Here is a 16,612-nt window from a genome sequence, read left to right as displayed (position 1 = left end):
GCCTGATCCCCAGGCTAAGGTACAGAGGCTTTCAGCAGAGTTAGCACAGGCTAATAGAGATAGGGCATTGGATGCCATCCAGGTGGGCAAGTTACAGGATCAATTGAGGTGTCTCAGCACCACTCATAAAAACTGTGAGTGTATGTTAGTTCATATGGTGGAAGGAAGAAATGAAACTTGGCATAGAGAAGATATAGCTAGATCCCGAGTTCATGAGTTAGAGTTTTATGTAGAAGACTTAGAAGAATATTATATCAATCTGCATGAAAAAGTCCATAGGCTAAACAATCTCCTGAATCCAAATCATGAGCCTCAAGCAGATGCAATGGACCCAGGTGTCATCATAGTAGATGATGATGAACCTAAAGAGGAAGAAGAAGAGGATCTAGAAGTAGTGGTGGTCAATGAAAGTGATGATGAAGGCGAAAATGTTTCTGGAATGGATACCGATCCCGAGGTTTGATGTGATCAAGGAGAAGAGTAGAGTTGTAATATAGTGAGTTCTAGTCAAGCTGGGTAGTCTTGTTTAAGTGCAGACTTGTGTATAAATAAGTGAACCCAATGTAATGTGTTTGTAGTAAGCTCTTTTAATATTTCAATAAATGCTTGTGAGTAAAGTTTGGTTTGTCATGAACAGATGCCTCGTACTTGGGCTTCGAATATTCCTGGTTCTTCGCAAGACGAGGGTGGTGTTCCTGACCCACCACTAGTTCTACCAACTTTGGCTAATGCTATCGCGGCACTAGTCCATGTGATCATAGATAATGCTCGGTTGCTTCAGGAGTTAGCTCAAAGCAATCAGAATATGATTCAAGGGAATCGTGGTTGTAATCATCTAAGGCAAGAAGCTACATATGTTGACTTCATGGATACATGACCACCAGTATTTTCCAAGGCTGACGAACCACTTGAAGCTGATGATTGGCTTCGTACCATAGAGCCAAAGTTCGACCTCATTCCATGCACTGAGTTCTAGAAGCCTGTGTTTGCTGCCCAACAACTTAAAGGTGCAGCAGGTGCTTGGTGGGCGAATCTTGTAGCCATGCAACCAGCCGGTACTCGGTTAACTTGGGCCGAGTTTTGCACTACTTTCCGTGGCCATTATATTCCAGATGGAGTTATGGCTATGAAGCTGGACGAGTTTCTTGCTTTGAAGTAAGGTGATCAAATAGTCATGCAGTATGTGGGCAAGTTCAATCACCTTTCACAGTATGCACATGAGCATGTTAACACAGATGCCAAGAAGAAGAAGTGGTTCATGTGTGGTCTTAATATCAAACTTTAGACCATGATGACTACCTGCACAAATGTCACGTATCATGAGGCAGTTAACATTGCTATTGCTTTAGAGGAGAAATATCGGCAGCATAAGGAAATTAAGAAGAAAAAGAGCGTTGCATCTGGGTCTTTCGGTGGCAATCAAAAGAGACAGAAGATAATTTATCATCTAGTGAATCACTACCGTCCTCCTTATCGCTCGCCGTAGTTCCAAGTCGGGCAGCGACCAAATGTCCGTCCTGCCATAGCTTACCTGAACTCACAACAGACAAATGTTCCTGGTGTCCATGCTCCAACACCCCAAGGCCACAATTACCCTTGTTTCAATTGTGGGAAGTCAGGTCATTTCACTAGGGAATGTCTGTATCCTAAGGAGTACAATCCAAATTTTCAGAAAGCTCCCGGAAATCAACAACAGGGTCAAGCTCAGGACAAGAACAACAACCAAAATGCTCAGAAGGGCAGAAATGAAAAGAAGACAGGGCAGATTTTCTATACTCAAGTTGGGGAGATTCCAGAAGGGGAACCAGTGATGCTGGGTATGTTTCCTGTCACCGATCATCCTAAAGTTATGCTTTTCAATTCTGGTGCATCTCATACATTCATCAATAGAACCTTTGTCATAAAGCATGAAATTCCAATTGGGGAAACAAATGAAAATTTCTATATACAGTCGCCCGGGGGACGTCTGTGTACTAAGGAAATGGTGTACCAGGTACCCATAAACCTAGGTGGGCACATTTTTCCCACTACCATGATTATTTTAAAAGATCAGGATATAGATGTGATCCTGGGTATGAACTGGATGTATCAGCATAAGGCTGTTGTAGATACTTTGAATAGGACAATAAGGTTGAGTTTGCCAGACAGTAATTCTCAGCTTCTTATCCAACTTCCAATCTTAAAGAGATCAGTGGAAAAAGTTTGTGCAACTTCCATCAAAGGGATTAGAGATATCCCTATAGTCTGTGAATTTTTAGATGTTTTTCCAGAAGATTTATCCAGTCTACCACCTGATAGAGATGTTTAGCTTGGAATAGATCTAAAGCCTGGAACAACTCCGATCTCTAGGAGAGCTTATAGGATGCCTCCCAAGGAATTAGCTGAGTTGAAGACTCAATTGCAAGAGTTGATTGATAAAGGTTTTATCCAACCTAGTTCATCACCTTGGGGATGTCCTACAATTTTTGTGAAAAAGAAAGATGAGACCCTGAGATTGTGTGTTGACTATCGACTATTGAATGAAGTGACAATTAAAAATAAATATCCCTTACCTCAGATAGATTTACTTTTTGATCAACTGGCTGGAGCCAAGGTTTTTTCTAAGATTAATTTGAGGTTAGGTTATCATCAAATCAAAATTAAGCCTAAAGATATTCCCAAAATGACATTTACCACTAGATATGGATTATATGAATACCTGGTAATATCTTTTGGTTTGACGAATGCCCCAGCTCACTTCATGTATCTGATGAATTCAGTGTTCATGCCTGAGCTGGACAAGTTTGTAGTGGTCTTCATTGATGACATCTTAATATATTCCAAGAACAAGAAAGAACATGCTGACCATCTCAGAGTTGTCCTGACACGCCTAAGAGAACATCAGTTATATGCCAAGTTTAGTAAGTGTGACTTCTGGCTAAAGGAAGTACAGTTTTTAGGGCATGTCTTGTTAGCTGAAGGAGTTGCAGTAGATCCAAGCAAAGTTAAGGATATACTAGATTGGAAACCACCAACCACTATTCATTAGGTTTGAAGTTTTCTAGGAATGGCAGGTTATTACCATCATTTTATTCTAGATTTCTCTAGAATATCCAAGTTCATCACTGGATTGTTGAAAAACCAAGCCAAGTTTGTCTGGTCACCTAACTATGAAGAAGCTTTCTAGACTTTAAAGAGATTATTAACCACTGCACCAGTGTTAGCACAGCCAGATATCGAGAAGCCGTTCGACATTTATTGTGATGCTTCTGGTATTGGTATTGGATGCGTATTAATGCAAGAAGGTCGAGTCATCGCCTATGCTTCTAGACAACTTAAGAGACATGAAGAACATTATCCAACTCATGATCTAGAGTTAGCAGCAGTTGTCCATGCTTTGAAGATTTGGTGGCATTATCTGCTTGGTAATACTTGTTATATTTATACAAATCACAAGAGTTTAAAATATATCTTTACTCAATCAGAATTGAACATGCAGCAAAGAAGATAGTTGGAATTGATTAAAGATTATGACTTGGAGGTGCATTACCACCCTAGTAAGGCAAATGTGGTTGCAGATGCACTCAGTCGTACGAGTCATTGCAATTGCATGACCGTGAAGACAATGGATCCAACTTTATGTCATGAGATGGAAAAGTTGAATATAGAGATAATTCAACAAGGTAGTTTGACCAATATAACTATTGAATCAACTATTCGAGACCAAATTATTGTCGCTCAGAAAGAAAACAAGGGTATAGCCCCTTTTAAAGAAAGAGTCAGGAATAGAAAAGCGGCATGCTTCAGAATAGATGATGCAGGTGTGCTATGGTTCAAGAATCGCCTAGTGGTACCAAAGGTCACTGGGTTGCGACAGTCGATTCTTGAAGAGGCACATACCACCAGGTTCTCTATTCATCCAAGAAGTAATAAAATGTACCATGACTTGAAACAGGGATTCTGGTGGACCAAAATAAAGATAGAGATTGCTCGATATATAGCCAAGTGTGATACTTATCAAAAAGTAAAAGCTATACATTTGAAGTCCGCTGGGGAGTTATAGCCATTGCCTATTCTAGCTTGGAAGTGGGAGGATATTAGTATGGACTTTATCATCGGTCTACCCAAGACATCAAAAGGTTTTGACTCAATATGGGTTATTGTAGATCGACTAACTAAGTCAGCACATTTTCTTCCAGTTAAGGGTATATATCCTACTATCCAATATGCCAAGTTGTATTTAACACGAATCATGAGCTTATATGGTGTACCAAAGACCATTGTGTCGGATAGAGGTACACAGTTTGTCTCCAACTTTTGGAAACAATTGCATGCTTCGTTGGGTACCAAACTTCTGCATAGTACCACTTATCATCCATAGACTGATGGTTAGACTAAAAGGGTAAATCAAGTACTTGAAGATATGTTAAGGTGTTGTGTCCTTAACTATTCCAATAAATGGGATGAATGTTTGCCTTTGGCTGAGTTCTCATACAACAATAGTTATCAAGAGAGCATTAAGATGGCTCCGTTTGAAGCACTCTATGGTCATAGGTGCAGAACCTCGCTGAATTGGTCTGAACCTAGGGAAAGATGGTTCTTTGGAGTTGACCTTATGAAAGAAACAGAAGAGAAGGTTAGACAGATACAGAATAATTTGAAGATAGCTTAGTCCCGACAAAAGAGTTATGCAGATAAACGACGTCGACCATTGGTGTTTAACAAGGGAGATTATGTATATCTGAAGGTATCACCAATGAAAGGAGTCAACCATTTCGAGGTTAAAGGCAAGTTAGCACCTCATTATATTGGACCATTTCAAATTTTGGAGAGGTGTGGAAAGGTGGCATATCGCTTGAAGTTACCAAAACATCTCTCAGCTATACACGATGTGTTCCATGTTTCCCAATTAAAGAAATGTCTTCAAGTGCCTGATCAAAATGTTGATGTTGAAGGAGTTGAACTTGAACCTGATTTGACCTATTCCGAATATCCTATCCGAATTCTGGATCAGAAAGACCGTGTCACTCGAAGGAGGACAATCAAGTTCTACAAGATACAATGGAATCAACATTCTAAAGAAGAAGCTACTTGGGAATCCGAAGATTACTTGCTAGAATAGTTTCCAGAATTCCTTGCTTCTATATAAAATACTATTAGTTGTACTCTATCTTTACAAAACATGGTTTATGAAAGGACCTTAGTTGTTTTATGGTCAAGTTTAGAATGTTTTTGCTTGACACATTTCCTTTTGCATTACTTTATCCTAGGATTTTAAATCTCGGGACAAGATTTCTTTTAGGGGGAAAGGTTGTAACACCTCTGGTGTTTTAAACACTAAAATATGCCATGTCATCATATGCATTGCACATCATTCTTGTGTTAGTGTAAACTTTGATATGCATTCACTAAAACAAGTTTACTTTTAAGATTATATGTGTTGACTTGTATGTCTGAATCAAGTTCATAACCTTAGTATTAAATTTGCATTCCAAAACCCTAATTTCCAACATTTAAATTCTACCCTGGAAAACCTAATTCAAAATCAAAGCACATTTTGGGGTTGAGCCTAAAAGGACAAGTGTAGAGCTTGTCAATGTGTACAAAGTTGGTTTTTAGAGTTTTCAAAGTTGTTATATAAAATTTGAAGTAATTTGAAAGGGGATAAATTCTTAAAGTGTCCCCTTTTGATTTCAAACTTGCATTTTCAAATCTAGATAGAATTTGGGTATGGTTATTAAAGAAAAGTTGTAGAACTTTGAATTTGGAACAACTTTTATTTTTGGAGAATTTTGAGTTTCCATACAAATTTGAGAGTAATTTGAGAAATGAAGTGAATGGCAATTTGGTAAATACCTTGAACAGTGCAAGCAGGCAGACACTCACCATCGGCGAGCTTCCACCGGCTTCGACGCGCGTCCGCGAGTGCCACCTCCAGCTTCGACGTGTCCGCGTTGCCATAACGTGTCAAGCGCACCTCTCACCGCCGCTCTTCGCTCGCCGATAAGCCTGATAAGCCTCCTCCCATCACCCTCTCCTTGCTCTGTTTTTCCCGTTGTCGCCATCCTCCTCCGTCGAGCTCGCGCCAGAGTCATAGAGCTCTCCCAGCCTCAATTGAGCATGTCATCACTCCGCCTATACCTTGCGAACCCAGTCAACCAGTCCTAGATGCCTGAATTTGCTAGGAGACGCTGCGCGCCGTCTTTCTTCTTTGTGGCCGGCCACAACGCCGCCAACCTCGTCTCTCCGTGGCCAGCACTCTATGGTGCATCTCTGTACTTGCTTAGCATAGCTCTATCTTCTTCGTGTTGCCGTGATGCTCTGTCTTGTTGGTTGATCTTTTCGTCCACTACAACCACCGAAACGTCGTGCTTGCCGTTGCCGCCATCGCCATGAACATTGACAGACGCACCCTTTGCTACTCACAGTCAACCAAGCGCTCTAACCCGATCTAGGTGAGCCTCTGTTGCTGTTCGAGTAGTTAAATGAAGCTCTAGCGAACTCTAGCAGCTAGAACGCCATTGCGCCACTGTGCACAGCTCGGCTGAGCCGCCATGACCGGCGCCGAGTTCGGACCAAGCCGTACTTGGTTCAAATAGTACCACCAACCGACGCGCCGTGAGGTGGGGAACATGATGGTACCCTCGCCATCGCCAGCAACCTCACCGTCGATGAGTAGTCACCATTTAGAGAGCCTCGCCGCCGTGGTCAGCGCGGGCTGACCGGTGGGGTCACCTTGTCAGTGGTCATTTGAAGTGAAAATGATTTTTTTCTATTTTGCAGAAATGATTAAATAGTGCTATGATTTGTTTATTTTGTGTAGAAATAAATAGAGCTCCAAAAATTATGAAAATTTTTGTGTGACCTCTCTAAGATGTGAACTATTTAGGAAAAATATTAAATGTTACTTTTCAGTATATTTTTGAATGTGATAAAAATTGCTCAAATTAATTAATAAATGGGATTCCATGATTTTTCTGGGCTTAAATAATCATCCAAAAATTATGAAAATTGTTTTTCCAATTAGTTATCATGTGATGAGTCTTCACAAAAATTTGGAGCTCATTTGGAAAAGGTTGATTTATTTCATAATTTTGAATTAATTAATTAATTAGTAAAAACAAATAGTAAACCTTAATGACTTAGGTTTTGTTTGAATTTGGGGTTGAGTGATGACCTTGGGTCATTAGTAAAAATGATCCTTGGCACTTTAAGTAAGTGTTTGAGTTTATGATCAAGTTGTGATTAAGAAATGTTAATCTAAGTAAACCCTAGAGAAGGTTTAGTTAGTTGTTAGCTTGTAACTATACCGTGAAGAAAAGTTGTATTCAAGTTATTAACTTTTGCATCCATCGTCAAGCATCATGTTTTATATCTTGCATCATATTAAACATGGTATTATTACCACGTGTAGTGAACGAAAGTGAGAACTTGGTAGTCAACCAAGTTGTTGAGGAAGTCAACCCACCAGTTGAGGTCAGGTTTGATATCTGTGGAACATTTCCGAAACCTAACTTTTCCAACAATCAAGGCAAGCCTCGGATGCATTTAAACCTACCTTGTGTTTTACAAAGTTATATCGCTTTTGTTTTTAAATACTACATTAAGTGATTAGGAGTTGAGTGGAAACCTAATTGGTGCATTACCAACCTTGTTTTTCCATATCAACCTTGTTACTAGTTCTAATTCGAGAATGCCTAATTATGCTTAGCCATGCTTAGACCAATAAAAGTCGGGTGATTACCTATCACCTATGAGATATAAATGGATTTTTGGTTACGATTGGTGATTTATGTTATCATAAGATATAATCATGTGGAGTAATAAATCTCGACCGGGCGGACTCGGTGTATGAGAGCCACAAGACATGGATGTCTTGTGAGCGGATTCTTTCCGCCTGTGTCGGTTAAGAACCATCCATTATTGAATTACATGAGGTGAGACTTTGTAGTACTGGCCACATACTACAGTAAGCCTAGACTCGGCTATTCTATTATGAGAATGGCTACTCGCGCACTGGGAGTGGAGAGATGGTGAGAGTAGCGTGTACCCACGTGGCAATAGACTGGATTGGTGGAGTACTGTGCTCTCGGGTGGCGCGGACCCATTCTTGTTTTAGAGAATCTGAGGGTAGGTTGGTATATGTAGGTCAAGGACCTGCATATGTCGTGTGGTTGGGAATCCCCGGCTGGGTTATAATCGGTTCGAATTGTCATTGCTCCTCGATTATGGAGACTCAACTCACTATTCATCATCATAGTTAACAAATGGAATTTGAGTAGGATTTGAGAAAGAATTTGATATGAAGTTCATGATCTCAATATGTATCATGTTAGCTTTATATATGATCCATATGAAGATTTAAATGTTGAAAGAAAGAATCTTGTTAGAGAGCTTTTACACAAAAGAACTTTGATTCTTGCTAAAGCCTTACCTTGAATCCCCGAGCCTGCATTCCTGAGTTTTCTCTATTTTTACGTCGGTTTAGTCTTGTTGAGTACTTTTGTACTCAGGGTTCTTTAACCCTTGTTGCAGGTGAGCCTCATGGGCAGGTCTACCTTGGACCGTGCTGCATGACGGTTGTTCAAATCAAAGATGACGAGTAAATGTGTGGCCCTTGGGCAGGGCACTTTAATTGCGTGTTTTGTTTCATGTTACTTAGGCTACTCCACTACTATGGTTTGTAATAATAATCATACTTAGTTTGTGAAACAACTGTTTTGTAACTAAGTTATGGTAAGACTTCCGCTATTTTACTCTGATGTATATTAATGAATAAACTATTGTAATACTGCAATGACTCTATAATGGATACTGCTCGGAAGAAATCATGGATGATTCAGGTTTCCCGAGGACACCCGACAGGCTTTTTAAGTTATTGGGAACATATGCATAGTCATCAGAAGTCATTGGACAATGACAGGTGCATGTGGGCCCTATAATTTAGGAGGTTTTGCCACACCTGCCTTGCTATGGTGGTTAGAGTTTGCCATAACCTTCGATTAGACTGACCACCTAGAGAGCGTCCTGCATTTGGGGAGATATCCGCTCATGGTCGACCTGATCATTAGCACAAAGCGGATCACCAAAGTACTGATAGATGGAGGCAGCAGCCTCAACATCATGTATGCCAAGATGCTCGATGAAATGGGCATCGACTGGACATGCATCTGCCCAATTAGAGCACCTTTCCACAGTGGCATGCCTAGGAAGCAGGCCGTGCCACTTGGGCAGATCAATCTGCCCGTTACCTTCAGGGATCCATCCAACTATAGGACAAAAATCCTCACCTTCAAGGTGGTTGGGTTCCCCGAAACCTACCACGCTATCCTGGGATGTCCATGCTATGTGAGGTTAATGGGCATCCCCAACTATACCTACCTCAATCTAAAGATACCAGGCCTCAGCGGGGTCATCACCGTCGGCACCTCCTTCCAGCACGCCTATGAGTGCGAGGTCGAGTGCTGCGATCATGCCACAGCAATCGTTGCCTCCGGAGAGCTCGCTGCCATCAAGAAGGAGGTCACCAAAGAAGCGCCTGACCCCAAGAAGTCAATTGGGTCTTTCGAGCCTATGGAGGGCTCCAAAGAGGTCCTCATAGATCCCGATAGCCCCAACGGAAAGGTGGTGCGCATTGGCACCACACTTTCCTCTAAATAAGAAAGCACGCTCGTCGATTTCCTCCATGCCAATAAAGACATCTTTGCATGGAAACCCTCGGACATGCCTGGCATCCCGAGGGAAGTCACCGAGCATGCCTTGAAGATCCATCTAGGCTCGAAGCTAGTGAAACAGCGCTTGCGTCGCTTTGATGAGGGGAAACATAGGACTATCGACGAGGAAATCACAAAGCTTCTGGAAGCCACATTCATCAAGAAAGTGTACCACCTAGAGTGGTTAGCCAATCCCATTCTTGTGTGAAAGAAGAGTTGGAAATGGAGGATGTGTGTTGACTACACAGGTCTCAACAAAGCATGCCCAAAGGACCCGTTTCCTTTGTCGCGCATAGACCAAATAGTTGACTCCACCTCGGGGTGTGAAACCCTCTGCTTCTTTGATGCGTACTCCGAGTACCATCAGGTCATGAGGACGGAGTTTGACCAGCTCTTGACATCATTGATCACCCCCTTCAGATCGTTCTGCTACATCACAATATCATTCGGTCTGAAGAACGCAGGGGCCACATACCAGCGTTGTTTGCTCAAGTGTTTTGGGGACTTCATCGGGTGGACTGTTGAGGCCTACGTTGATGACATCGTGGTCAAATCCAAACAAGCAAACCACCTTGTAGCTGATCTTGAGTAGACCTTTGTAAAACTCTGAGCAAACGGCATCAAACTCAATCCTGAGAAGTGCATTTTCAGGGTCCCGAGGGGCACGCTGCTTTGGTTCATCGTCTCTAAGCGTGGCATCGATGCCAACCCAAAGAAGATCTCAGCTATTACAAGGATGGGCCCAATTTAGAATATAAAGTGGGTGTAGCGAGTTATAGGGTGCCTCGCCATGCTCAGCCATTTTATCTCATGCCTCGGCAAATGAGGTCTCCCCCTTTATCGACTTCTGAAGAAGGCTGATCACTTTGAATGGACATCCGAGGCCCACAAAGCACTTGACATGGTTAAGCAGCTCCGATGAAGGTGCCAATCCTGGTTCCTCCTACCGAGGGAGAACCACTTCTACTCTACATCATGGGCACCACACAAGTGGTCAGCGCTGCCCTGGTAGAAGACCAGGAAGAAGAGGGGCACACCCTCAAAGTACAATGCCCTATATACTTCATCAGCGAGATCCTATCTGACTCGAAGACCCGCTACCCCCAAATCTAAAAGCTTTTATACGTTGCCCTCATCACCAGGGGAAAGCTATGCCACTACTTTGAGTCACATCTAGTGATTGTTGTGATGTCCTTCCCCCTCAGTGAGGTCATCCAAAACTAGGATGTCACGAGAAGAACCACAAAATGGGCACTCGAGCTAATGGGTCAGGGCATTACGTATGCCTCCCGGACAACCATCAAGTCTTCGGTGTTGGCTAATTTCATCGTGGAATGGACCGAGGTCCACATGCCACCAGCAGTCGTCGATCAAGAGTACTAGACAATGTAGTTCGATGGATCACTGATGAAGAAGGGCGTCGATGTAGGGCTGGTCTTCGTATGGCCCCTTGGGGTACGCATGAGGTACATGGTTTGTCTCCATTCCCCCTCCTCCAACTATATAGCCGAATATGAGGCACTCATCAATGGCCTACGCATTGCCGTCGAATTGGGCATCTGATGCCTCGATGTTCAAGGGGATTCCCAGCTGGTCATCGACCAAGTCATGAAGGAGTCAAGCTACCATGATGCCAAGATGGTCGCATATTACTGAGAAGTCCACCAGTTGGAGGACAAGTTCGATGGCCTCAAACTCAATCATATCCCGAGGTGCCTCAACAAGGCGACCGATGTGCTTGCAAAAGCAGCATCCAGCTAAGAGCCGGTGCCCATGGGCATCTTCGCCAATGACCAGCACAAACCCTTGGTTCGCTATGAGGGGTTAGAACAAGGTGGTGATGGTCCATCCAATCCTAGCCTAGGGGCTGACCAACCATCGGCCACATCCAGCCCTAAGGTCATGGAGCTCGAAGAGGACCCAACAACAAAGCCTGACCCTCTAGTCGACTGGAGGACGCTCTACCTCGACTACCTCCTCCATGACACACTACCAACAGATAGGACGGAGGCTCGATGGCTCGCACGTCATGCCAAGTCCTTTGTTCTTGTGGAGGGCGAACTCTACAAGCGAAGCCACATCGGGATCCTACAGCGCTGCATCCCCTTCGAATAGGGGAAGCATTTGCTGAGTGATATCCATGATGGGGTCTATGATCACCATGCCATGCCTAGAGCCCTGGTTAGAAATGCATTCCTTTAGGGCTTCTACTGGCCTACCATGGCAGCCGATGCCGAGCAAATCGTACGCACCTGTGACGGGTGACAGTACTATGCTCGGTAGACTCACCTACCAGCCCATGCACTCTAGACGATCCCATCACCTAGCCATTTGCAGTCTGGGGACTCAATCTAGTTGGACCACTCAAAAAGGCGCCCGGGGGCTACACCCACTTACTTGTCACCATAGACAAATTTACCAAGTGGATAGAAGCTCGACCGATCTCCATGATCAAATCCGAGCAGGCAGTGCTGTTCTTCCTCGATATCATCCATCGCTTTGGAGTCCCGAACTCCATCATCATGGACAACAGCACGTAGTTCACTGGCAAGAAATTCCTCTGATTTTGTGATGAACATCACATCCGCATCGACTAGGCCTCCGTAGCGCACCCCTGGATGAATGGGTAGATATAACGTGCAAACGGCATGGTCCTACAGGGCGTTAAGCCTAGGATCTTCAACCGGTTGAACAAATTCAGCGCACGCTGGGTCACCGAACTTCCTTTAGTACTCTAGAGCTTGAGGACAACTCCCAGTCAAGCCACTGGCTACATGCCCTTCTTCATGGTCTATGGTTTTGAGGCCATCCTCCCAACCGACCTCGACTATGGAGTGCCAAGGATCAGGGCATATGACGAACAGGGAGTAGAGGCATCCCACAAGGATGCCATGGACTAGCTAGACAAAGCTTGTGATGTCGCCCTCCTCCTGTAACACCCCAGGTGTTTGTTACCAGTTGAGCTCAACCATGACATGTTAAGTGGTGAAAGATCAAATCTACAAGAGTGAGCTCCAACTTAAACTTGAACAATGTACCTTTGCTTACATGTGGATCCTTGTTAAGATTATGCAAGAGTAATGTTAAACATGCTCATTTCATGTACATTACATCAACATGCATCCATCTTGACCAGTGGAAAAGTTTCATGAAGTTTGAAATCAAGAAGTCGCATGAAATGATAAGATAAAATCTTTCTTGGATTGCTTTATTAAGTGAATGGAATTATAGGTCATCAACCAAACCTTGCTACCTTGCCCAAATGACTCTACTTGAACTCTACAACAAAAGTCATGAAAGGGTTCGTGTTGAGCACATGTCAAGAAAAGGCCTCAATTGGTCGAAAAACCTAATTCCAGGGTTAACGACATGCTGTTTTGACCAAGATGAAGAATTAGTTCATGTACCAGATATGACATTTGACCTTTAACAAAAGTTGAAGTTTGAATGGAGTAGAACAAACTTTGTTTTTGGGTCAAGAGCCAGATCAACTTGGAACTAAGTCAAACATAGGCTCAAAAATTGAATCAGCGGTTGCTTTCAGACTTAATATTCTAAGCCAGGAAATTCAACATCATCGACGTTGGCATGTCGCGTTCTCGTGTTTTCATTAAGCAACTTGACTTGAACCCAAAATAAAAGTTGGAGTGTACATGATGGAGAAGAGCATGTAAAAATATGGCACTCGTGTGACTTCGTTTGGACCATCAATTTGGACTTTTGTTCATCGCTGTCAATGCACTGACAATATCACTTTCGAGCCTAATTACTCACTGATCTAGAGCTCTAATGACCATGGTCTCTAAATGAAAAATGAAGAGCAGTTCACAGTCTTCAAACTTCATTTTAGACCCAAAGTCCAATTCGCACCCAAGATGGCCCAAATCGGCTCCCCACCATGTCCACTCCGACACCCGCCACCTGCTCGACCGAATGCCGACGTGGCGCCGTGCATGGACGCCGCATGCCCCACCATTGCCGACGCGTGCCCTGCTGCGTATCTCACACTCCTACCTCCTCCTCATGTCGGTGTGGTGGTAGAGGCTCCCCCTCCACTCTTGCTCACTCCCTCTGCGCTCCCCATCGCCCCTCTCGCTCCGACCTCACTCCTGCGCGTGCGTGCCAGAGCACGACCGCCATGGCCGCCGTGGCCGAACTCCCTTGCCACCGCTACTCCCTTTCCTGCAGCCCCTCTAGCTCCCCAAGCCCTAGGTGGAGCCAAGACCCACTGTGCGCTAATCGTCGCCGAAGCCGCCGCTGTCGGCAGTGCCGTCCTGGCACTACTGCTACCTGCAACTTGGCTGGCCAAGGCCAGGCGCAGCTGCGGCTGGCTATGGCCAAGCGCCAGCGCGTCCCCTCCTTGCCACCGCTGGCCTCTGCCCTGCTAGCCAAGCCTGGTTGGCCCGAGCTGTGCTCTACGGCTTTACTGTGATGTAGAGAAGACGAAGGACCACGTGTGAGAATAGGAAGTTTTATAGGGGGTTAAGTGAGGAATCCATGATTCAGTTGAACAGTACCTAAAAGGATCTTTTAGTTCGATTTTAATTTGCGAAAATACCAGGGTCCCCGATGCAAGATCTACATCCCTTTTTCTTCCATTTATACAGATTTGAATGATCAACTTTGAAAATTCATAGTAATTAGTAGAAAAATCGTAAAATAGTAAATGATGACATTTTGGAATCCTTGTAAAGTTATCTATGCAGTAGATCTATAATATGGCATGCTTTAGTTTAAAAATAATGCTGTAAAATTAGATTTATACAGTTAGGTTTTTTATACTAGTTGTGTCTTGTTTTTTCATAACAGCAGTTGTGCTCAAATAATTGTGAAATTTTTGTGGAGTGCTACTAAGGTTATTCTTCATGTCTGGAAAAAAATTTAGTATTTTAGGCTTGACATTTTAAGATCTATAAAAATAACAAATTACTTGTGTTGCTTTGCTCCTAATCTAAATAGGCCTGCATGTTTGAATTAATTGTTTTAGTTAAGTTATGAATCATGAGTTCATGACAATACATGAGTTGTAGTATTTTTCTTAAAATTTTGAAAAAGCTAAATATCATGATTTTTGGTTAAGTAGATCTTGAGTTATAGTTGCTTAAATCTCTGTGGCTGTTTCTGCCCAAATCCAGACAGGGTTGCCTTGTTGGTATTGTGGGGCCTTCTTAATAGTAGAATTAGATTCAGGTGTTTATAACAAAGATGTTTATAACTTGCTAAGATTTGTAAGAAGTTTAGAACCACATTTATTGGACATGTAGAACTCCAGTTATAGCTGTTTGAAGTGGCATATCAGTTTCTGTCTATGTTTTAGACAGAGATTCATTCATTGGATTAATTGACCTTGTTATCTGTAGAATCATCTTAATATGATAATAAGGAAGTTGTATATAACTCACTTAACTAGCTTGTGTTAAATTTTCATGGCATTTGGCCAAATAGTTTGTGAGTTATGACTGTTCTAAGTTGGTCCTAAGAAATTATAGTTCTCTGGAATTTCTGGACCAGATTTGATAAATATGACTGTTTGACCCTTTTAACTTGGGAATCATGTTGGGATGATTAAATATGAATTGTATACAACTTCATAATCTTTCCATATTGTCTTCTTTCATGTCTTTTGGATTAGTACAACTCCAGTTATAAGCATGTTAAGTTGCATGGTAGAATCTGTCCATGTCTAGACAGAGGTGCTCAATTATGCTTGATTGACCTTGTTAATGGCGGAATCACCTTGTAACTGGAGTTAAGGTTTCTAGAAAGTTAAGGTTCATGCTTGGTTGATGTCTGTAACTCCAGTTATGTCGTTTTGAAACTACTACTACTTTTCTGTCCTAGTTCTGTGTAGATCTGAAACATTGGTATGTTTGACCTAGTTAGATTTAGAATGAGCTTTTGGTGATGATAACAATGTTGTAGAAAATTTCCTTAGCTTTCTAGAAAGTCTAGGATCACCCTCTTTGGATGTTTGGATCTCTAGTTATGGGTGAAACAAGTGTTATTTGTGCTGCTGTCCAAATTCTGCGTTGTGCATTACAAGTTGATTGCTTTCACCTTGCATTGCCTTATGTGTTGCTAAGTGTAACTCATTCCTTTCATGGTGTTAAATTAAGTTACCTAAGATCTTAAATTGTGATAGATGTCTTCAATGGAATAGCTTAACTCAAGTTATCTGGTGTACCATGCTTGATATGCTCACTATCTTTCTATAATAGGTTATGTGATGCATCTCGTATTGCTATTCTTTTATTCATGCACTTGCATCTTGCATCTCATCTAGGTATGCTAGATGAACCACGTGAAGGATGTGATGTTGGAGCTGAACCCGAAGACCGTGTATGGTGGACCTATCCCGAAGATGGAAGGACTGGACAAGTGCTAGGATGGGAGATACTCACCAAGCGAGTGTTATCTAACAAACACTAACCTAGTGTTGGATCCCAGGCAAGCCCCGGAGCATTCTAAGTCTCCCATGTTTTTACAAATATCTTGAGTATGTTTTATTATTGATGATGCATTAAGTATAGGAATTGGTTGGAACCAATTGTTGCATTATATCCTTACCTTGTCCAGATAAAATCCTATGAATCCTAATTAAGTGTAGGATCGAATGATGCTTAGCTATGCTTAGACTAGTAGAAGTCGGGTGATTTCCTGTCACCTGCGAGATGTAGGATGAGCTCTGGTAACAGTTGGCTATATTTGCTATCGTGGAAAAGAACCATGGGTTAATAATGAAAAGAACTAGACGGGATGACGGTAGTGCAGCAACAAGGCATGGAGGTATTGGGTGTGAATATATCCTCGTTTGTGTCATTTAAGGACCAATTCGCTGTACATCCTCATGTCATGTTGAACGTAGCCTAACACTTAGCTGGCCGGATAAGTCGTTCCGATCATGAAGCCTAGTAGTTCGA

General features: G+C 42.6%; 1 protein-coding gene across 1 annotated transcript; it reads left to right on the top strand.

The window, feature by feature from the left end:
- The first annotated feature begins 9,030 nt into the window (after positions 1–9,030).
- Positions 9,031–9,639, top strand: LOC136510814 (uncharacterized). The gene has a single exon (XM_066505145.1). It carries the CDS (start codon positions 9,031–9,033, stop codon positions 9,637–9,639), a length of 609 nt encoding a protein of 202 aa, XP_066361242.1.
- The last annotated feature ends 6,973 nt before the right edge of the window (positions 9,640–16,612 follow it).

Source organism: Miscanthus floridulus, chromosome 16 (genome assembly GCF_019320115.1).
Source record: "Miscanthus floridulus cultivar M001 chromosome 16, ASM1932011v1, whole genome shotgun sequence".
Lineage (NCBI taxonomy): Eukaryota > Viridiplantae > Streptophyta > Magnoliopsida > Poales > Poaceae > Miscanthus > Miscanthus floridulus.
This window is presented reverse-complemented; position numbering and strand designations above follow the sequence as displayed.